The 25,096-nt window shown below is 35.4% G+C and overlaps 1 protein-coding gene across 1 annotated transcript in view; it reads left to right on the top strand.

Moving 5' to 3' along the window:
• Nucleotides 1-25,096, top strand: part of LOC109078968 (PH domain leucine-rich repeat-containing protein phosphatase 2-like) — a 61,445-nt gene that overhangs the window by 12,663 nt on the left and 23,686 nt on the right. Inside the window, exons 4-6 of the mRNA XM_042728668.1 lie at nt 16,933-17,123; nt 19,693-19,818; nt 22,263-22,417. Of these exons, the coding sequence (XP_042584602.1) occupies nt 16,933-17,123; nt 19,693-19,818; nt 22,263-22,417 (472 nt within the window). The remainder of the gene's footprint in view (nt 1-16,932; nt 17,124-19,692; nt 19,819-22,262; nt 22,418-25,096) is intronic.

The following is a 25,096-nucleotide window of genomic DNA, read 5'->3' as shown; positions in this document are numbered from 1 at the left end:
AAAGACCACTTAAGTGTACTTTAGTTAGAGAGTACACATTCATAGCAATTCCTTAACTAATTTAAGTACACTTGTATGTGATTGGTAATGAAAGAATTTGCAACTTAAGTGTACTTAAAGAGAGTGCATTTTCTTGATTGTTTCTTAACACACTTAGGTACACAAGTGTTATTCAGTATTACTTTTTGAAAGAACTTAAATAAACTTAAATAAATATAAATCATTAAAAATAAAAAACAATAAAAACAGTTTAATTAATGTTTCAATATATTTTATTTGACCATAAATGCCTGTCAGTACATTCAGCAGTACACTTTAACAGTATTTCAGAGACAACAGAAGTAATTATGACATTACATATAAAGATGAACTTAAGTTCTACTTAAGAAAAAAAGTTCAACTTGTTATATGTAATGTAAATTTACACTATAATACATTTTCATTTAATTGCAATTAACATGCACTTAGACATCATGAAATCAAAAATTACAATTCTAATATTTTTACACAGTGTTAAAATATTTATTATATTGAATTCATCCATGCACATAATTATGTATTAAAAAAAAAAAATTTTATTTGCACTTTTAATTTTTAATCAAAACATTAACTTCCCTCCCTCCTTTATTGACATCTCTTCTCTTCATGATGTAAGACTTGAAAAAGGAGTTGGACTATACTGACCGTCCAGTGACCAGGTTTTTAGCACCCTTCACCGGCAAACAAGCAATCGACAAACAAACCAGACAGGAGAGTAGATTAACGTCAGTAGAGTCAAACTTGAAAATGGGGTATTGACATCCTTCTGCTGTTGAGACAACATACCATCTGATGTTCGATTATGTCTTATGTTTTATGCTATAACTAGCAGGAAGAGATCGATTAAATTTTTGAACCGCTAGAACTGAGGCGCTACAGTGATCCGTCAACTTGAGCTCCAAAAAAACAATTTTTGAATTTCTTTAACAAAATTACAAAATTTAAAAGCTGAGACTTGCTAAATGGCTCTGTCTTGTCTGTCGGTACGTTGTCAGTGTCCTCTTTGACCTGCAGTGTATTTTTTCACTGATTTGACTAAGTGTAGCTTTAGAAGAAATCACCTCAGTTCAAGCAGCACGTGAACCGATCATCTCTTCCTCTTTACTACTAGTTATAGCATGAAATAAACATGAATGAACATTATAGTTATGTTGTCTCAACCGCAGAAAACCAACAAGACACCATAGTCCACCGACGTTAATCTAACTCTCTTGTTTGGGTTGCTTGTCGGACAAAATGGCAGATTTGGCTTTATGATTGGTCAGATCGCCTGTCAATCAAACTCCCAGCGATGGCTGAAATCCCGCCCTACGTTCCAGAAGCCATTTCACTCAGATGTACGTCACAATAAGGAAGAAAAAACTATCCAGGTTGTGTTTCATGCTGACTGTGTTGAATATGATTTGCATCATGTTATGTACCAGAATAAATAGTGAGAGAACGGATGAAAGCTGCAGCCTTGGCAAAACTTTGTTTCTGTTTGTTTTTATACCTCCAAATCTCATCTTGTAAGATGATAGACAGTCAAAGATGCAGAGCAGAGTGACTTTAAGTTGTCAGTCATGATCCAGCCTGACCAGTTTCATAAAAGAGTCATAAATGCTAATTTTATCTCTTTGTTTAGGCAACAACATAAAATAGATGTTATTATGTTGACGTTAGCAACAAATTAGTGTGCATGTTTTGCGTTCATCTCTTTCACTGTGTCACTGTGTCCCAGCGACGGTTCAAGGTACAGTGCAGCTGTAAACAAATGGAAAGCTCCTTACAATATATTAATATTATTGATATTTTTAATGTATGCTGGGATCTGTTATGATTTCCTCTAATACACTAGACAGCTTCAGTGATTTATTTAAAATGATATAGTGACATGTTATATATGCATGCATATTTTGTGTGTTAATTGGTAGAGTGAGCAAGTGTAAGCTAGTGTAAGCCCTTAGCTGTAAAGCATTTCAGTCCTGATCGCGTCACATCCTATCTGTGATGTTGTAAATTGTCTTACTGTAGATGATGCCATAAATTTTAAAGCTATGCCTCTTTATCTAGGGGATGTCTGATTTCAGGAATGGTGTTTGATGGCTTGTTAAATTAAACAACAGTATTGTATTCTGTGCACATTTGGACTCAATTTTGCTAAGATTGATCAAGGAAAAAAAGGAAAGTGAGCGAGATTTGCTGTCCTCACAGTGAGTTCAGGCTGGTGGCTTATATGCTGGCCAGAGCCTGTGAGATTTGGCCGCTTGTTTTGTTAACTTGTGGGAAAAACACACGTCCAGAGTCAGAGCCAGCTCAGAGTGTGTGAAGTGCTACGGACAAACACTCAGTCATTGGAGTAAAAGAAGCCGTGTCTCTGATAATCAGGACAAGAGTTGCTCAAAATAAAGCTTCAGAAAGGGCTTTTTACAGCAATGCCAAAGAACCACCATTTTGGGTTCCACAAAGAATGAACAAGTTGTTAAAACCCCCCCTTTTTTTCTTTTTTTATGCATTTTATATAATCTGAAGAACCTTTTTCCAAACTAAAGAGCCTTTTGCATCTCTCCATGGATGTTAAAAAACTATAAAGCTCATTGTTCTGAAAAGCGAGGTGTGCTCTGATTGGCCAGCTATCCAGTGCGTTGTGATTGGCCGAATGCCTCAAGTGTGTGACGGAAATGTTACACCCCTTAACACTATGATGCCGTGTGTGCCTGACGGGTAGGACAAAATGTCAGGACATCAGCATGATGAGACAAAACCAATAAAACCCATTACAAATGAGGCATTTGTTGCATCCAGTGGGGACCTAATTACTGATTATAATGACCTATACTGTCTTTTTTGCGCTTTGCGTTGCGTAAACATAAAACCATATCTGCATTTGTGATCGGAGAAACGATAAACAACAAGCGCTACTCTACACTTCTCAAAACTCACGTTTGAATCATCATTGGCAAATTCTTTAATATGAAAACGTACTTACAGGCTGTGTGTCAGAAGCGCCAGACTGTCCTTGCAAAGTTGGAATTGCCTACTTTATAGAAACAGACATTTCTTTTCTTTGCGTGAACGTTTGGGAAGTGTCATGCAAATCTTCCCACATAGTGATGTAGACATGTGGGGGCGTGTTAGAACGAGCCGTTTCAGGGGGGCGTGGACAAGTCTTAACTTTTATAAAGAATATCACTTTTGATTTGAGACTTTAGTCTTTGCAACTTTACAGATCTTCTTTATGCACCAAAAGCTTGTAACACTCCAAAGAGAAAGGAAAACTTGAAATCGCATCATATGACCCCTTTAAGAGAGTAGGGCTGGGTGGAAAATAGAGGTGGCGATTTCTTGTCAGTGTTTACAATTTGATTACTTTGAAAACATACTTAAACATATTAGTGGGGCGTTAGCATATCAGACGAAACGGATGAGTAAGATATGCAAATTAACCACCAATTTGCCAAAATGTTAAATACATACGAATCGTCAAGTGTGTTGAAAAAATAAAAATCCCCTTTTTAAAAAACAACCACCATAAAAAAGACATCAACTAAAAAAATAACCACTTTTTTTGCATTTAGTTTCTAGCATGTCTGCCAGCTCAGAAAAGTTGTAAAAAAAAAAAAAATACACGCAGCCAGTTTGCTGTGGACTGTCTGAGTCTGAAACTGTCATCCAGCGAGCTGTTTCAGTTTGCAGCTTGTTGCTAATGTAGATGGTTGGCTATTTGAATAAGACAACCTCAGAGCCATATACGGATATGCATGCATCTTGTTAACCTGCATCCCATTCAATAATCACAATAAGTTTTGTGCTGTTACTTTTGATAAGAAACAGACTCAGATTTCAAATTCTGTCAGTTTTATCACAAACGTCAAGTAATACATGTGGTTTTGATGCTTTTTAATGTGGTATGACCGATTGCTGTAGTGCCTCAATTCAAGTGGCACGTGAACCGATAATTTCTTCCTCTTTACTACTAGTTATAGTGCGAAATAAACATGAATGAATGAATATACATCAGAAGATATGTTGAAAGATAACGTTTAGCTTACTCAAGTTATCTCATTGTGTTTTAACAGCTTTGGTCACAGAATGTTACATTTTCCTCACAAAAGACATTTCAAGGAACTCTTAGAGAGGTGACTTTGGCTAATAATATATTCTATATTTATATTTTTACTTGTTAATGATGCTGAAATGCATGTTTGAATTAATCTCATCAAAATAAGTTACAAAATTGCAGTCTAGCTTGATTTTTTTCAAGTAGGTTTAATGTAATTCAAGATTAAATTACTTGTATAACCAAGTTGATTATACTTAAAACTTGAGTTGAAATAGGATTTCTTTTTCTTTTTCTTTTTCTTTTTCTTTTTCTTTTTCTTTTTCTTTTTCTTTTTCTTTTTCTTTTTTTTTGTGATCATCAGTTAATTTTAATAGTTCAGGTTGTTAATTTTAACCTTTTATAATTTACAGTTTCTTTTGTTTTTGTTTTTTTTTTTTTAAAGAAAAATTCACATGTACCTGAAATATTTCTGAATGAATCAGTATCATATCGATTCAAATTGAGAGCTTTTGAATCAGAATTTAATCGAATCATGAAATCTGTCCCCATACCCAGCCCTTGCACATTATATACATATTCTAGCATCTGCACTATTTCATTCTTATTACTTCACTATGAATGGACGGAAAGTTACTTCATAAAGTTATTTGTCATGAGACTTGAAGATTAATTCAAACTCGAAAATGATACTTTTCAATTTCACCTTTAAAATGCTGTATTCTTCTGCACAGATGTTCTTAAAATTCTTCTGAAGAGCTTATTTATAGTGTTTGATTACAGTATATTTTTCCTCGTCAGAACACATTAGCCAGTTTCCTCCGTCCTCTCCCACTGTTAAGAAATCCTGCTGTGGTCATGGAACAATCTGAGAGGGTGAACATCACTAAATGCTGACTCAAGAGACACTGAAGGCAAAAATAGGCCCTGAGGTCTGGACTGGTTCTGCATGCTCGGGTGTTTCTGTGCAGTCGTTACTGCTTTTTTTTGCTGTAATGTCCCTCTTGAAATGGAATCCACTGGCTGTTTCTGTGGCTTTGCAAAAATAAATCATCTGCGGTCCTGGATTTAGCCACTAATGAAGTATTGATCTGCAAGGAGCCTTAACTTTTCAGGGGAAAGTAGAAGGAGAAACTGAGAGCTGAGACCTGTCTGGAGGACATGCAAACATATTTAGTGTTTTGCTGAATTAAAAGTCTTCACATATATTTGAAATAGAAAATATTCAGGTAAATAAATACCGAAACTGTCTGCACAGTTGTGATCTGTAAAGCTGTGAGAGCTGGTTGGGAATTTGAAAACGTTTGGCATGGTGACAAGAACTTGAGAGTAATTATATTCCAGTCACAGATGTGAAACTTTTTCTGTTTGACAGGTTTGTCATCTCTATAACTCAGGGCTATTCAATTGGCGGCCCACCAATCATCTTCATTCTGCCCGTGAGAAGAGTAGTGCAGATTGCACATATGCCTCGAATTGTGTTTGCACTAATTAAGTTAGTTTGTCCACAAGGTGGTAACACTGGCTCGGGCCAGTCAGAAAAAGAAAAGGAAGAGACGCAGTGTTGCCAAGTCCGCGGTTTTCTCGCGGAATTGGGCTACATTAATACTGTTGCCGCCGATTGTTTTTCATGTACGCGGGTTGAAGCGACTCCAATAACATGAAATTTATCCCCTGGAATGCGAATTTAAGCAAGGGGAACCCTGCCAAAAAACTTGATTTTTAACTGGGGACCCCCTCCAAATGCAATTGGGCTAATTTTGGGCTTGTTTTGAGTAGCGATTGGGCTGATTTTCTTGTGAAAACCTGGCAACCCTGAAGAGATGCAAAAACAATCTACCGGAGACCGCAACATCAATAGACGGCAGCGTTGACAAATGCTTGTGTGAGGGAGTTAACTTTAGTTTAAAGGAATATAAACACAGCTTTATCGGTCATATCATCACTAAAAAAATAACCAAAACCATAATAATTTGAAAATCAAATCCATCATACTTAACAAATTCTGCACAACCGCTTAAATAACAAAAAAACACGTATGCTGGCTAGCCGCTTCGGACAAGCACGCCAGTAGCACTTAAATGACAAAAAAACACGCAATTATGTCAAAATGCACGGTTTTGGCGAGCGATTTTGTAAACACGGCCTTAAATGAGTTATAAAGTCCAAAATAATCATAAAGAGTTGCGAGAAAACCGTATATGTGTCAGATATGCATCATGATATGCATCAGATTTTAAAGAGACAGCGCTGCTTTGAAAGTGAAACTTGCTGAAGTCTGTCAAATCACAGAAATGAAATGGAGAAACCACTCGACTGTTCTAGTCGCTGATTAACTTTTGTAGCTTAAATAAAAATTCTTCTATATGGTTTATGCATATACAAATTTATAGTTTATGTGAAGATTTTTACGTTCACTTAAATTAAAAGTTGTTATACTTTTTCAGAGCCTAGATAAAGGTTAAAAAAAAACTATTTTCAATTATACTGTAATGTTGAATGGCTATAATTAATGGCTAAAATTGAGAGGAAGATGCATTTAATAGAGACATCATCAGCAGTATTATCAAAAATTTGTTAGTAATAAAGAGACTTGGTCAAGAGATGTCATTAAACGTATATATTTAAAATATACCAACTTTATGTTGTTTCTATTAATTTGGAGGTTCTATGTGAAATTATGACAATATATTAATAATCAATTAGTCATGATTAATTACAGAAAATGTGTGAATAATTAGTAATTTTTTTGATTGACAGACAACACAAATGTTAACCTTTCATAGACGTTGCTGTTGGTAGTATTAATTCATTTTAGTGCCGAATAAGCATTTAATTTTAATTAATTATTTTAATTTTAATTTTGTTTTTGCTTTTTTAAATTTCTTTATTTACTTTTCAGCTTTAATACATTTAATAATTAGCTTTAATTTATTCAGATTTTTCACTTCTCAAAAACAATAGTTTATAGTAGTGCTGTCAAACGATTAATCACGATTAATCGCATTCAAAAAAGTTTTTGTTTGCATAATGTGTGTGTTTTGTGTATATTTATTATGTAAATATAAATACATACAAATGCATGCATGTACTTTGAAAATATTTACATGTATTCACATCTATATTTATATGCATATAATGTATATTATAAATAAATATATAATATATAAACAACATATTTTTCTGAAATGTACACATGCATGTGTGTGTGTGTTCATGTATACATAATAACTATGAACAGTACACACATACTATGCAAACAAAAACTTTTATTTTGGATGTGATTAATCGCGATTAATCGTTTGAAAGCACTAGTTTATAAATAGATAATTGTTTATAGATGGTTAACAATAACAACAAAAATCTTCTGCCATTTAGTTTGATGTTGGTTTGATTGGAGGAGACATTTGATAGAATAAAAATTAAGGACATTTCTTAAAAAATTTTTTAATGTCATAGTTGCTGTTTTAATAAAAGGAAAATTAAATCTTTCAGAGTAAAGTGCATGTACCACATATTACTATGTTCATGATATTTTCATAATGTTCTGTATGTGCAAAAACCTATTATGATAGTATATTATGGCGCTTTTTGTTAGTTAAGTCTGTGGTCTGATGAGTGATCGGAGTAGTGCGTGTGTATTTTTAACTTGAGACTTTATAGTAACGTGTGATAGTATTTGTCACATTTTAGTTGCATGTATTTGCATCATGACATTAATTAGTTGGATGACTCATAAAAAGGGGAAAAAGAAATGGATGTGTCCCATTATTCATAACAAGAGCGGTCATGGGGGTATTAGTTTTAGTTTGAGTCTTCATATTCAAGATCACTGTGCTTTTTTGCTTAAACATGAAAATGCCTCTCAAAGTCCGTCACTTGTGTTACAGTATGTGTTTATTATTAGTGGGGCTTCACGCTGAGTCCTGTAAACCTGTACTTCCGCCCCTACTGGTCTCTCTGTGAGCCGGCTCAATCTATGCGATGTTATATGGGTTACACAAGCACACCTATTTATCTTTGCTCTATACGGGGGAAGTTATTTCTGAGCTCTGCAGGAGTCTGATCATTTCAAGACTTTGTTCTTTGATGGAGGCCAAATTCTTTGAAGCCGGTCCATGCTGAACCTCAGTGAAGAGTGTTGGGTTTTTTTTTCTCAGAATTTTGCAATGAGAAAGTGAGTTAAAAGTTGATTTGCTTCATGAAAACATAGAACACATTTTTTGAGGTGATAACACACATGCTGTATTTAGTTCATAATGGAAGACAATATATTGGCATGTATTACTTTTAATTTTAGAGTAGGGCTGCACGATTAATCATATTTTAATCTCGATAACGATATCCACCTTTCTCGATTAATTAAGAGATTAAGATTAATTTTTTTTTTTTTTTTTTATTGATTTTTCTGAACATTTCTGCTATATGCACATGAACTGACAGTCACCACTGATAAGCTACTACGAAATATTGTAGAAACTTAATTTTCTGTAAAGTTGCTTTGTAATGATTTGTATCGTAAAAAGCGATATACAAATAAACTTGAATTGAATTGAATTGAATTAAAAATAATCGTCATGATATTGTCCGGCTCGTTATTTATCCTGAAACATGTTTTTAATTTTTAATCTTGCATCGCTAACAAGTCTTTTCTCTTGCGTTCATGCTTGTGGTTGCCAGATGTGAAGAGCTTTAAGCCACAAAACAGAGCTTTTCTCCTTTAAGGATACACTTTCTGCCTGGTGTTTTATTTAATTTGTGCAATCTGGCAACCCTCTGCACGCTCACTGATGCCGGAGCAAGCACTGATGATGATATGAAAACATACGAGTTTAGCGATCTCTCCACAGCGATATTCTGCTCACATGAAAGTGTCATATAGACAATGTGTGTTTCTCCACGAGCCATCTGTACTGTTTGTGTTACCAAATGTGCCATGATCAAACTTTCACTGAGCTTCAGTAATAGATCTATTGTGTTTGAGGAATCAATGTGCTTTTCCTACCTGTGGCAATACAATGGGGAAAAATGTACATAAATTGGAATTGTTGGAATTTATATTAAGAGTTTCTAAAGTTTTTACCAGTTTTCGTGTTGGAAATGGCATGGCAGTGTTAGTTTTCAGTGTGTATTAACGATCTTAGAGCAAATTTACTGTGCGATCTGAGTGGCTTTTTCTCGCTTTTTGTCACTTAGAAAATCTAATGTGAATACAGATTACAAAACACTAACCAAACCATGAGTTTGTATTATCATAGTTGGTTAAATGAAGTCAGTGTATAGTCAGTGGAGGTTGGTTAAAGGACACATGAAATGTTATTGCATTTCCCTGACCACTTCCTTAGCTGGTCAGGCTGGGAGACCAGCTAAAACCAGCTACTTCCAGTCTAAACCAGCTAAGTTTAGGCTGGTTTTAGCAGTTTTTTTTTTTTTCCAGCAGTATAGAATAATCGTTATTAATAATCGTGATTATCAGTTTAGGCATTATCATGCAGCCCTATTTTAAGGTATAATTTATTTAATCTTGGAATTAATTTTAGACTTCTTATGGGTTGGAATGTGACGTAGATGTCGGATTCAAACTAGATTTCAACATGTTCACAAGATGTTACTTTTTCTGCCAATCAGAAGTTTTGATGCGAATAATAATTTGCATGGTCTGAAAGAAGGGTTGCATTTGTTCCCTGGTGTCATGCTTGCAATAAAATGCTATGCAATAGAGTAAAATGTATTATTATTATTATTATTATTATTATTATTATTATTATTATTATTATTATTATTAATAATTTAAGTGATAATGTATGGTCCTGTTGCACATAATGGAAGACAATTATAGCACACATTTTTAATTTCATTAATATTTTTATTTCTGTCTATTTTGTACTTTTTTTTTTAAATAAAAACTAAAGCCATAAAAAGTGTTTTTGTTGCTTGAAATTTTATTTACTGAAATAAATGGAAATACAAAAAATACATTTATTTTATTTTAGGTAGTTACCAAGTCAGCAATTCTTGTCATTCTTAGTTGAAGTTGAAGTAATACAATAATTAAAACTAATTACACAAAAACCCAAAACTCAAAACTATTTTGACATTAACAAAACTAATAAACATGACAAAAAGCACACAGAAAACTTGCTTAAAATAATGTAAACTTAAAATTAAATCTAAATCAAAACTATAATAATATATCAATGATACTAAAATAACAGATTTCAACACACATACTGTGACTTTTCCAGCCAATCAGTATTCGCTGCAAACAATAATTGGTTTATTAATTGGTTAAATAATAAAAGTACGAAAGAAATTCAATAAATAAACAACAAACATTTTTAACAAACAATCAATTTACTTAAGATATATCATACAGATTCATGGATAAATAAGTTAAAAGAAGACAACTGATACTGTGATCTGACACTGAAAATATCATTACATCCTTACTAAACGTAAAACCATCACAATATGACTATAAAATACCAAAAACCATAAACAATATATGAATTGCTCTGTACAAATATGTTAAATGCCCACTACATTTATGGTTTAGGGCCACATAGTCACTTTGCACATTCTGTTTATATATATATATAGATATGCTATATATAACTCTGATGTGCCACTCCTGTGCTATATGCAAATATAACTTCCCTGATAATACTGATGTTGTGCTGTGCTTGGCTCGTAAAAACAGAAAACAGGAGGCAGTGCAAAACGCAACATGTGTTAAACTGTAAAAAAAATATTTTAAAAGTAAATAAAACATATTATTAGAATGTTTTACAAGAAAATACAATTTGTCAGATTTAATTCAGTGTCACTTGCAGTTTCTTTGTAATGCTTTGTGAAATTTACTAGCAAATTCTGAATAAAAATGAATTTAAAGTCAAAGTGACGTTGCTTCGGCGATGTGGTGCAAAAGACAACGTCTGTTAAACTAAAAAATGATTTTCTGAAGATTATTGGAGATTATATGAAGATTACATATGTTGTGAAACAAAAAATACCATTTCAGTCTTTCTACTTAGAATCACATTTAATTTAAAGGTTCTTGCAGTTTCTTTGTAATTTATGAGATTTACAAGCAATTTCTGAGTGACAGTAAATTTAAAGTCAGACATAAATAGCTTCATTGTTTGTGGTGTAAAAGTCAACAGCTGTTAAACTGTGCAAAAATGTTTTAAAAACATTTGTTTTAAAAACAAAGTAAATAAAACAAAGAATCTTTCGTCCATCATAAAAAAAAAAAAAAATCAGATCGGGTTCGATTTTCTGTTTTTGCATCCGTGGCAAGCATTTAGATAGGAAATGATTACGAATGGGAAAAACGGAAAAACGCATATGAAAATTTCAGACTCTGTGTGCAGGGAGGACTGAAGTCTGCAAATGTGGCCTGAACGCTCAGATGCATTTACGCTTGGTGAAGCGTCTGAAATGAAGGGTTTCATGGCTGTCGTCACTCTTTCTCTCATGGCAGCACTTGTAACAGCATCATCAAGTGTAATATCTGCTGGAGGCCTGAAGGCCAGGACTAGCATGAATGGGTTTACCGTGGGCTTTTCTCATGTGGGCGAGCCACATCTCTGCTGTCTGGCAGCCACTGTACAGCTGAAGATCGACTTCCAGGATTGACTGATTGGAGGACTTTTAGGCGTCCTCCACTACCGAAGGCTTTCATCTGCTCTCAGACAGTCTCTTCTCCTGCAATTACAGAGGATTCCTGCGTGTAATTGAGTGCTGGCTTGTTTACCACCGGGAAAGCGTATCGTGTTGGCCTCTAATGTATCTCAGTGCATTATCGCTCAGTCACAGTGTTGTTCTATTAGCGGAGATTCAGGAGGAAAGTGTATTTCGTTTCTGTTCTTGTGGCTTGTACAGTTTCAGTCTCTGTCTGTGTTTTTCAGATCGCTCGCTATGATGTCAGACAGCTGAGCTCACTGAGATTTAGCACGCTAGGATAGACTCATCTTTACAGTCACTGGTATGTCATGGGGCATGTGATTTCTAGCACCTCCGGTTGAATGATGGGAATGCAATCATATGATGTTACAGTTATTGTCAGGTGATATATGCCCATTCTTACATATCCACGTTAGATTTCCATGATAATACAGAAGTAAATGCATCCTTGCTGACACCCTTCTTTCAGTGTTTCTGTGTAGGTTTTTTTTTCTTTTCAGTTTTATTCATTTTAGTACTTCAACTTAACAATTAGAAATGTATGGAAGCCTGTTTCCAGCACTGAATAAATCATGAAAAGGTACTTTCTGACTTTTTTTTCCTCACAATTGTGAGATATAACCATGCAAATCAGATAAATAAAGAGAAACAAAGTGTTTATATTTTGCAAACTTGACTTTATTTCTCAGATTTGCGAATTTATATCATGCAATTCTAACTTGAAATTGTGAGTTTATATCTCGCAACTCTGAGAAAAAACAAGTCAGAATTGTGAGTAAGTCACAGATACATTTTTAATTAATTTATTTTTTTTTAATGAAAAAGTGGAAATGGGCTTCCATAGAAATGGCAACAGGCTGAAGTAGAATAAGTTTAAGTATAAATATAAATATTAGATGTTTTCATCTAGTATTTTATTTCATTTCAGCTCCATTTGAATTTGAATTGCAGTTTTAAATTTTTCCATTAATTAAATTCAATTAATAGTTATAAATAACTAAATTATTTTTCATTTTAGTTTCGGGTTATCAATAATAGCACTGTTCACAATGCACTCAGTAAATAGATAAATAATTATTTCTTTGATATTTTCTGTGATTAATATGTTCACATGTTTACAGAGATTTACCCTAGAAAGAGTAAGCTGCCATTGTTCAGCCTTCAGTCATTTGAAAGCATGGTTTGCCCACAAAGCTGTTTTTAAAGTCTGGATTCAGCCCAGCCACAATCAGCTGTCTTTTCTCTTAACACAGAGTATTTGAAGTTAGCACTTTTAGCTGTCTTTCTCAGAGCAATGACTCCTGAATGAATCCATTGTGAGTTTCCTCTGTGTCTGTTTTGGGCTGGATCTTGTGTTGGACATCCAGTGTCTTCTCCCACAGGCCTGGCTGTTATTGCTTGGTCCGTGCGGTGTGTGTTTTGTGGTGTGTTTTGTTTGGCGTCAGCACTTTGGCGTCGGTGTGCGATGAGCTCTCGTGTCTCTGGTTCCCATGACTCATTGAGGTGGTCATCCAGCAGAATGAGCAGAGACGTGCGGTCAGATCTCTGCTGACTAGGCAGGCTCGTACTTTTCTTAGATGTTGGATGGAAATGGGTTTGGTGACGTAGTGCTCATTCAGTGCTATTGCACGTGTATGTGTCAGTGCATGTGAGGTGAGGAAGCTGGAAAGTCCATCACTGTATTTTTTTCAAGGCTTTTGCTAAAATTTAAAAACGGTTTATTTATGTATTTGCTTTGAAAAAGCCATGTTCCCAAGTAAATGTAAATTATTTAAAGCAAGAAAAATACAGTCAGACTCTAGTTTAGAACAATCAAGACTTTGTTTTCACTAAATTAACAAGGAAACTCTTAGTTTAAAATGCATTTGCATATGCAATTTGTTTTTTTGTTTTTTTACATTTTAATAGGGATGCAGCAATATTAAAATTCTGGCTGATACAATAAGCAGACTTTAAAATGTTTAAAGCAAGATGAAATATTCAGTCAAAATCTAGTGTAAAATAATAAAGGCGTGTTTTTCACAGTAAACAAGGAGGAAATTATAATAAAAAATATAAATGCTAAAAATAGCATATTTTTTATTTATATGCAATTTTAAGTATTTATATTTTTACTAAGACTTTTTTATATATATTTGGGGATGCAGCAATAAAATGGGTGATATTTAGGCATCACAAAATTATATACAGCAATAGACAGTATGAAAAATGGATATTCATTTAGAAGTTCTAAGTGTTATTAAATTATTTATTTTTCCGTTAGATGACAGAAAAGGTTAAAAAAAAAATTGTGAAATTTATGGTAAAACACCATTAAATATACGGTAGTCACCTTTTCCGTTACACTGATCTTAAATTTGCAGTAAAAAATGTGTATATTTCATTACCTAAAATAATGTTAAGATACCGAATTACTAAACTTAATATTTTTTTTTTAACCAGACAACAACACAATTAAAATTCCCATTACAGTTTTCCACTGTATACAGTGAACTTACTGTCATATGATGTTGCTAAAAAGAACATTTATTTTGTGTATTTGGTGTAATGAAATGTTTTTATGCCGTTTAAGGTTAAAAAAAACACATTATTTTCCACATACTGTACATTATTGTTGCTCCTCTATGCCCCGCCTTCTGAAACGCATCGTTTTTTACAAGGTTCGTCTCTCTGAAAAGGGAGATGCGTTGTGATTGGCCGAATACCTCAAGCGTGTGACGGAAATGTTACGACCCTTAACATACTGTGATGTGTGTCCCGGTCAGAACACCAGCGAGACAAGATGATAACATTAATACCCATTACAAACGAGGCATTTGTTGCATCCAGTGGGGGCATAACACAACATGGTGCCGGCGGCAACAACGAGAATCAAAGGTTACGCCTTCTATCTTTGCGTGAACATTTGGGCGGTAAACAAATCTTCCCACACAGTGACGTAGAGATGTGGGGGCGTGTTTAAACGAGGCGTTAGTGGGGCGTGGACAAGTCTTCACTTTTATAAAGAATATCTCTTTGGGTATGAGACTTTAGTCTTTGCAACTTTAGGGATCTTATCTATTCACAAACAGCTTGCAACACTCCAAAGAGAAAGGAAAACTTGAAATCACATCATGACCCCTTTAAATATAACACAGCACAGTACAAAAATATGCTTTGTGATAGCGCTATACAAATAAACTTGACTTGAGCTAAACTGAATTTATAATAGTGTATGTGGCAGATATAAACCTTCCAAAGGCTGACCACTTTTTTTTTTCTTACATTCAATTTTTTTTTCTGAGATGATTACTTGTAACATGCAGTGTAAGGAGGTCATGTGCCATATTTTTTTGAAAAGTTAAAGCATGTAGAATGCAAATAATATGATAGAATAGGAAGTACCCAATGCACAGTGTGCAGAGTATGCATTAAACGTCTAGTTCCTCCTCGAAGTGCTTTATTACAGGCGTTCCCACCCAAACTCGCGCCAGCACTCGAGTCAGAAGTTGACATGTCAGAAAACTCAAACAAACAGAACTGTGTTTTGAAAGCAGCACAGTGCCAAATCTCTTTTACACTCTTCAGAAGGTCAACCTACGCATGCTTTACTTACAGCTGCTCTCTGCATATGAGGCTAGAATATTTTAACATCCAGAATATTGCAGACTTCACCAATAAATCCAAAGATTGGTGAAGCTTCCACTCAGTTTAAGAGATACTCTTATTTTGGTTAATAACTAGTGCAAAATGTATGTTTTTGTATTGCTCTGAAATTCTCCAGCCTTTGAGCTGATCTACAGTTACAAGATATATTGGTTAATGATTGAGCTGTACATGATGCATGACATTACTTTTTCTGTTTCTGCTCCATACTTGCCCACAGAGTGTGTGTGTGTGCGTGCGTGTGTGCATGCATACATATGTATCACTATGAGCTGACCAATACATGTGACACGGTTTACTGGCAGCCCTATTCACCCATGAGCTCACACTTCACACTACATATGGACTTCATTAGCACATCAGTCTGTCTGTGTGTGTGTGTGTGCGTGCGATGTACAGACCGTTGTTCCTTAGGCAGCTCTGTCCTCTCCATACACTAGCATGCTAATTACTTCAGATCCTGCAACCAATGTGTGTTATTTTAGTATAATTAATATATTACACTATATTATTAATATTTTGAATGACCTTTTTATTTATATTTATATTTCTGTTTTATTTTTAATTTATTTTATATATTTTTTTTATTATTATTTGTTTATTATTATTTGATTTCAGCTTTATTTTAGTTGCTGAAAATGATATTAGCTTCAGCTTTAGTTGGTAAAAAACATGTTGTCGGTGTTGTATATCAGCAACAGGATATGATGTCACACACCAGGGCTGCTAATAAATATAAAATATATATATATTAAAAATGTTACCAAAATACCATCTACTCCACTTTCCACTAAATTAAAGATTAATTATTTATAATTTCCTCTTTAAAAATGGAAAATATTAATTTATTAAAACAATACAATTCATACATACGCAGGCCCCTATCAAATCCATTTTTTCTCCCCCCAAATTACATTTTATTTTTCTGGATTTCCATTTTTTTTTTTTTTTTTTTTTTTTTTTTTTTTTTTTACTCTTTTTATGGTTGCACCACATGACATTTTTGGACTCATTAAATTGAAACTTTTCATTAAACTTTGGTATAACCGTTTTCTAAAATTTTACAAAACCAACATGAATACAGAGAGTACTTGACAATGTTTTGAAATTGACATTTATACATAAGCATTTCATTGATGTATGGTTTGTTAGGATAGGAAAATATTTGGCTGAGATGCAAATTTTTGATAATCTGGAATCTAAGGGTGCAAAAAATTCTAAATACTGAGAAAATCACCTTTAAAGTTGTCCAGATGAAGTTCTTAGCAATGCATATTACTAATCAAAAATTACGTTTCGATTTATTTATGGTAGGAAGTTTACAAAATATCTTCATTGAACATGATCTTTACTTAATATCATTACTTAATGATTTTGGCATAAAAGAAAAATCAATAATTTTGATCCATGCAATGTATTGTTGGCTATTGCTACAAATACACCCATGCCTTTTATTACTGGTTTTGGGTCACATATATATTGTAAATGGCAGTTGGTTGACTGTTGTGTGTGTGTTTGCACAGAGAAACCGGTGAACGCAGACCAGCAGGAGCGGACTCTTCTGAAGGGCGTGTTCAGCGTCAGGAAGGGAAAGACGCAGCTCCATAAATGGGCCGAGCGGCAGGTCATTCTGTGCGGGACGAGTCTCATCGTTGCCTCTGTCAAGGACAGCCTGACCGGCAAAATGCACATCCTACCCCTGGTCGGTGGGAAGGTAGGGGTCCACAGACACCACACACACACACACACACACGCCCCGGGCTCCAGGAACAGATAACAGAGAACAGATGCATCAACACAGCTGTGAGTGAATGAGGATGAGGAAGGAAGAGAGGGAGACATGACAATCAGACCTTTCTCTCCAGTGTGTGTTAAAGGAACATTCTGGGTTGTTTTCCACTTTATGTCTGTGGACAGTATGTGTGGCATGCTGTCGATTACCACACACAGTACTTTCAGCTCCGAATCATTTCAGCTTCAATCTATAGTAATACACTTCAAGTGGACGTCTAGCAGTCATTAGTTGTGATGGAGAAAGGAAATGCACTTGCATATAAGCTCAAAAAAGCACTTATTTTAATTGCAATTAACATGAAATCAAGTTTCAAAGCATATTACATTCAGTTCACACTTAAAGGAATAGTTCACCCAAAAATTAAAATTTTTACCTACCCTCAGTTCATTCAAGATATAGATGAGTTTGTTCCTTCATCAGAACGGATTTGGAGAAATGTAGCATTGCATCACTTGTTCACCAATGGATGCTCTGCAGTGAATGGGTGCCGTCAGAATGAGAGTCCAAACAGCTGATAAAAACATCACAATAATCCACACCACTCCAGTCCATCAGTTAATGTCTTGTGGAGAGAAAAGCTGCATGTTTGTAAGAAACAAATCCAAGCAGAGAACATGCTAGTTTCACAAGATCCAAGCTTTCCAAGGAAAACCAGTCTCCTCTTGGCTAATAGCAAAATCCTCCATTTTTCTTTCCAAATCCTTAGTTTGTATTTCTAATTCGTGACTGGTGTTTTTCATCACTTCTCACCAGAGCTTATGCTACATCTACATCCTTCATCATCCACTGAACACCACTCTCTCATGAACGTCGTGCCACAATCAGTGGAAGCTAGAGATTACGATTATAAAGTTTTAAATATGGATATTCTTCTTACACAAACACATCGCTTCAGAAGGCCTTTATTAAGCTCCTGGTGCCATGTGGAGCACTTTTTATGATGTAGTGATGTTTTTTTGGGGGGGGGCCTTCAAAACCTCAACCACCGTTCACTGCCATTATAAAGCTTGGAAGAGCCAGGACATTTTTTATATAAAACCCTACCCTTAGGATGGCTAAATCATGGGGTAATTTTCATTTTTGGGTGAACTATCCCTTTAAGACATTTTTAACTTCAAACTTGTTTCAAGCCTCTATGCATAATATTGGTTTCTCCAGTGAAAAAGTCATCTGGTCTGAATCCGGAGAGAAATATGCACAGAAGCACCATTTATGAAGCCAAAACAGTTCTAAACAAAATACACTATATGGACAAAAGTATTGGGGCATCCCCTTCTAATGAACAGGTTTGACTACTTGAGTAATTTCCATAACTGCAAATCTTAATGTTAAAGCATATAATGATATTCTAGGGAATTGTGTGCTTCTAATTTTACAGCAACAGTTTGGACAGGACCCTCTTCTATTTTAACATGACAATGCCCCTGTGTATAAGGCAAGGTTCAAAAAGAAATGATTGATTCAGTCAGTGTGGAAGAACCTCTAGTGTGACTTTAAATGAAGACCAAACACCATTGACTTGTACAAACACTGTATAGACAAAAGTATTGGGACACCCTCTTCTTTAGAACAGAAAAAGACACTTCCAAAACTGTGGCAACAAAGATTGAATCATAATTCATGCATTCAGAAATTGTATTTCCATCTCTGTTGCAACAGTTTTGGAAGTGTCTAAAAAGACTGTACCCGTATGTACAAGTCACTGGTGTCCCAATACTTTTGTCCATACATAGTGTATGTGTCTGGATTTTAATTTGAGAGGACAACAGAGGATGAACTTTTTCACTGGAAGCAGACTCATATGTGACCCTGGATCACAAAACCAGTCATAAGAGCGAAATTTTGATTTACACATCATCTGAAAGCTGAATAAATTAGCTTTCCGTTGATGTATGGTTTGTTATGATAGGACAATATTTGTCCGAGATGCAACTAATTGAAAATCTGGATTCTGGGGGTGCCAAAAAAATCAAAATATTGAGAAAATCGCCTTTAAAGTTGTCTAAATGAAGTCAAGTGCAATGCATATTACCAATCAGAAATTAAGTTTTAATATATTTACAGTGGGAAATTTACAAAATATCATCATGGAACATGATCTTTACTTAATATCCTAATGATTTTTGGTATAAAAGAAAAATCAATTATTTTGACCCATACAATGTATTGTTGGCTATTGCTACAAATATACCCGTGTGACTTTAAGATTGCTTTTGTGCTCCAGGGTCACATTTTATGGACTTGTATTTTAGTCAGAATCGATGGTTTATAATTAAAATGAAAACATCTTTATGATGGATTTGTTTCTTCCAAACACTCAGCTTTTCACTTCAGAAGAAGTTAATTGATGGACTGGAGTTGTGTGGATTACTTTAAAGCATATGATTTGCATACAAATATTTAGGAGAATAGCTGCTTCTGAGGAAGAGCTAAAAGTTTTTTCAAAGCATGTAGTGTCTCCAGGTGAAACCTTGCTTTCTTGGCTCAGGTGGAGGAGGTGAAGCGGAGGCAGCACTATCTGATGTTCAGCTCCGCCGGACCGCAGGCTCAGACCTACTACGTTAACTTTGACACGCTGGCCGACTACCAGCGCTGGCACCGGCAGGCTTCTAAAGTGAGTGAACCTGCTTTATCTAATCTAGACATGCATTAAGATTTCATTAGCAGACCCACAGTGATTCAACAGCCGATCAGTGTTTTCTCTTCTTTCAATTTTGCAATAAAAAACCCCTCAAAGACTGTATGTGTTTGTATTTTCCATCCCCGCCGCCTGCAGTGAACAGCTTTGATGAAACAGCTGTCTGTGTTTTGAACACGCACATTTATTGTCCTGAACTTGTATGTTTGCTTCTTTGTTTCTCGGTTGGTCCTCATTTGTCTTAATCACCTAATTAATTGGCGTTCCAAACTCCGGTTGCGTCTCTGGAGTCTAATGAGGTCTGACCATCTCTGAATAATGCAAAATGCATTCTGAACAATTGTGTGCGAGGGTGATCCTGCGGTAAAGGGCTGTTTGAGGTGGCATGATGGATGAGAAAGAGAGCGTTTGTTTGTGTTTTGTGTCTAATGTGCGTCGCTACAGCCGTTGTGCTGCGAGGTCTGATTGACTTCATAATAAAAGAGCCTTTCAATTCAGTTCAAGTCATTGTTGACTAAATCTAAAATGATTCCAAATCATCAAAATATAGCTGAAATAAAACCTAAATATTAGATGAAAAACCTAAACCTAAAACCTAAGTTTGAGTTGAGTTTAAGCTAAAGCTGAAATAAAAATAAATGTAAATAGAATATTAATTTTTTTTTAAGAAACAATATAGTAAACGCATAAAAAAATTGCTAAAACTGAAAATATAAAAATAAAAGCTAAATCAAAACATTAATATTATAATAGTATATAATTTAGTATAATATAAATAATACTGAAATAACAGTGGTACAAGTCAGACATTTAGGGATCGGAGGCAATTATTATTGTTTATTTATTTATTTAAAGGGGTCATATGATGTTGCTAAAAAGAACAATATTTTGTGTATTTGGTGTAATGAAATGTTTATGCCGTTTAAGGTTAAAAAAACACATTATTTTCCACATACTGTACATTATTGTTTCTCCTCTATGCCTTGCCTTCTGAAATGCTGAAAAGCGAGGTGTGCTCTGATTGGCCAGCTATATAGCGCGTTGTGATTGGCCGAATGCCTCAAGCATGGGACGGAAATGATACGCCTCTTAACATATTGTGATGCCCTGTCCGACCGGAGAGACAAAAACATAAAACCCATTATAAGCGTGATCTAAACATGATTTCTAGTCATGTTTTTTTTTTTGGAGGCAAAAACAAAGTAGTTTCGCTTTCTCAATGAAACAGCGTCATGCCTTGAGTGAGCAGAGGCCAGAGGCCTAGAGTGAGCCGCGGTCGGCTTGAGAACGGTGCATCCTGCGGATTCTACGAAGGAGCATACCTTGGTCTTGCAGCAACCACATGTGATGACCCCGGGCTGGACTCTGCTTCATCCACGGTGAAAGCCGATTTGTCGATCCAGAGTGCAAAGCTGATGTATTTCCTCAGCGACCAGCACGGATCAGCCCCAGGCATGAAGAAGCGGATATGGCCTCTTTTGGAAGGCCAAACAAAGTAGTTTGGCTTTCACAGTGAAACACACAGCGTCTATACGACATGATGGCGGCAACAACAACACTACAACGAGAATTAAAGGTATGCCTTTTTTTGCGTGAACATCTGGGCGGCGTTATGCAAATCTTCCCACATACTGACGTAGATATGTGGGGGCGTGTTAGAACGAGTCGTTTCAGGGGGGAGTGGACGAGTGTTAACTTTTTTATAAAAATATCTCTTTGGATTTGAGACTTTAGTCTTTGCAACTTTACAGATCTTCTTTATTCACCAAGAGCTTGTTACACTCCAAAGAGAAAGGAAAAATTTAAATCGCATCATATGACCCCTTTAATATTGTACCATGTACAAAAGTTATGATTTAGTAACACGAAGCAAAACATTAATAACATTTTCCATGAATATATTTTCAAAAGTAAAAATGTTATTATTACTATTATTATTATTATTATTTACAAACCTATAATAGTAATATTTTTAACTTTAACCCTTTTTTATAAATAATTATAGAAATTAATAAAGATTATCGGTATCATATTAAGACTTTATTTCATTATAATTAACATTTTTGACATTTTGACTGAATGATGATGTCACCGCTGAGATCCTCAGCAACTCTCAAGCAATGATTTTTGCAGCTTAAAAATCTGATTGGATGGAACCGCATTTTAATGTAGCTGAAATAAGTAAAAAAAAAATGGTTTATTGAACTGATAGACTAACTAACAAAATAATAAATACATGTTTGCATAACATTGGTTGTCTTTTACCATTGGTCCAAGCAATAAAGCATTCAAGCCAAGGCCTTGCAGTACACTGATTTTCTCATGTTTAGGCTTTGCGTCATGCATAACCTTATTTTGATATTAGCCGTATCATAAGGGTGTGTAAAGAGCGGGATGTTGATGAGCTGTGTGTTTCGTAGGTGGTGTCTCAGACTATCAGTCTGGTGGATTTATCCTGCTACAGTCTGGAGGAAGTGCCCGAGTATCTCTTCTACTGCCAGGACATCACACACCTCAACCTACGGCACAACTTCATGAGTCTGGACGGCCCTGGAGGACTCGTCAACTTCAGCAGGTGAATTCAGCATTAGATACAATCTTTATGCTGCTTATTTTACTGTTCAGTGGTGGTTTGTCTGCTGTATGTAAATTGTGGACAGAAAGACAGCGAACGGAGCTAATGTTTTCCTGCTAGGTGCACTTTACAAAAACCTTTCTTGAATGCTCTTTGCATAATCACAAACTTGTGCATCAGTTCAGGCTGTAGTTTCTCGCTGCGCTGCTGTGCACACAGACTCAATGTAAATGGTAGAAGAGTTATTTATTCTATACATGCACTTATGTCAATGACGGCCGCTTCTGTGCAAACACAAGCAATAAGTGCATCACTAAATGGGAGCTTACTGACGAGATGATGCTATCACACGTTAATCATCAACTATGATTAGTGGTGTTTAAAATGGTTCGGTTATCATAAGACGACGACCGAGCAGTAAACAGGCCATGTGTATTTCTCAATGCAAAAGAAATGTCATGTTTCACCCTAAAATCAAGAGAACAAAAATGTATAAGAAGCCTAAATTGTCCCTAATTTTTAAAATCAATCTTTTATTTATATATATATATATATTAGTAGAAACCAATTCAAAATCTCTCTCTCTCTCTCTCTCTCTCTCTATTTATTTACTTATTTATGTACTTACTATAATAGCATATCAGTGGTACTAAAAAAACATTAAACTGCAATATTCCATAAAAAGACGAACCTTGGAAAAAATGCAGCAGCCAAATTTAAATTGTTACATATTATGAAATTAAAATTGTTCACATGAAATCTAGAAATATTGCCTTGGCAACTAACTGAAGTAAAATGAGTATAAGTACTAAAAATAAACATGAAATAAAAATAAAGCAAAAAAAAAAAAATGACAAAAGCACGATAAGATCACGAAAACTAAAACTAAAAGGAGAACTGAAAATATAAAAATAAAACATCATTGCCATTAATTCCAGATTAGGCATCTTATTTTATTTGTGTTGATTTTGGAGTGAAGCATACCCCATACATTTTTGTCTCATGAAAGAAGCTTCTCTGTCATGTTAATACTTGAGAAAACTATAAAATTCAGAAAGCTTAGCTCCCTTGCTGCTTCTTTCTGGTCTTCTCTCTCTCTCCCCCTCTCTCTGTCTTTCTCTCTCTCTCCCCCTCTCTCTCTCTCTCTCTCTCTCTCTCTCTCTCTCTCTCTCTGCTCTCTCTCTCTCTCTCTCTCTCTCTCTCTCTCTCTCTCTCTCAATTTTCAATTCAATATTCAATTCAATATGTGCTTTATTGGCATGACAATTGTTACAATGTATTGCCAAAGCATAGTGTTTACATTGAATCTATATACATGCATGTATATACATTTAAAAAATAGAACAAATAACATTTTTTAAAATTCTTCAAACAATTTATAATTCAATGTGGTGTGCGTGTGTGGTGTATGTTTGTGTGTTTATGGTGTGTGTGTGTGTGTGTGTGTGTAGGCGCATCACTGATTTGTTGACTCCTCCCTCTTTTTGTGACAGGCATCAATGTATCTTGCTGCTAGTAAGATACAGTCTTGTTTTTCACCTAATAAATACTGAAGTTGTGTTTTCTTGTTCAACATTTTGAAGTCAGGGTAAAGTATTTCAAATTTGGGATAAAATTTATTTCTAATTTCTTCATAGTTAGAGCAGCTGGTGAGGAAGTGTTGCTCTGTCTCCACTTCCCCATGATTACAGTAAGGGCAGATACGGCTCTCTCTGGGCAGCCAGTGCTGTCGATATCTGCCCGTCTCTATAGTCAGAGTATGACTGCTCAGTCTGTACCTCGTCATCTGTCTTCTTAATTTACAGTCTTTAACTGTACTCAGATATTCTGCAGTTGTGTAATCTCTATTTAGGGCCAAATAACATTCAAGTTTACTTTGTTTTTCTGTTGTTTCAGTCCAATAAGTTAGATAATTTTCTTTTTTGTGCTTTTATTATTTGGTTGGGCCAAATTGTGTGGATGGATATTTCAGAGTCCTGATGCTGGCTGTTGTTAGTCGTGTTAGTTTGCTTCTGCAGCTTCAGGATCATCTGAATCAGGGGACTATTTTTCAGGGTTCACTTCATGGTTTTTAAGGGCTTTAAAATGGTAAGGGTTGGGGTCGCTCATTTTTAGGTGTTTCCAAAACTCTATCTCTCTCTCTCCAACTCTCACTCTCTCTCTCTCTCGCCCTAATTCTGCCCTGCATGCGTTGTTCGTAGTGTTCCTCTGGACTCTGAGGATACTCTTACAGAACTCAGCATGCAGGGCTTCAATCGGATTTTTGTCCCATTTTTCAAATTCGTGATTCAGGAGAGGACCCCACACTTCACTGCCATATAATGCAATAGGTTCAATGACTCTCTCTCTCTCTCTCTCTCTCTCTCTCTCTCTCTCTCTCTCTCTCTCTCTCTCTGCTCGTCTCAGCTGTGTCATATATTTAGTAACTGTGTGTGGTGGGCGGTGCAGGATGCGTAGGCTGATGGTGGGGTGAGAGAGAGAGAGCCGAGAGCTCAGCGTATGTTCTGAGTCAAGCTGCCACCTCCACGGCTGTGTCATTGCCTTTCCTCCCATCCACTTCATTCGCTGCAGACTCTCATCTTCATGTTTGGTGCTCTAGTGGTTTTTGTGGTGTCGGGCGGTTGCTCTGGGCTGGATGAGCACTCTTTGGCAGTCATCCGTCCATGAAGAGCCCGGTCT

The sequence above is a fragment of the Cyprinus carpio genome, chromosome B7 (assembly GCF_018340385.1).
Source record: "Cyprinus carpio isolate SPL01 chromosome B7, ASM1834038v1, whole genome shotgun sequence".
Classification (NCBI taxonomy): domain Eukaryota; kingdom Metazoa; phylum Chordata; class Actinopteri; order Cypriniformes; family Cyprinidae; genus Cyprinus; species Cyprinus carpio.
Note: the sequence above shows the minus strand (reverse complement) of the source record. Positions and strands in the feature narration are given on the sequence as shown.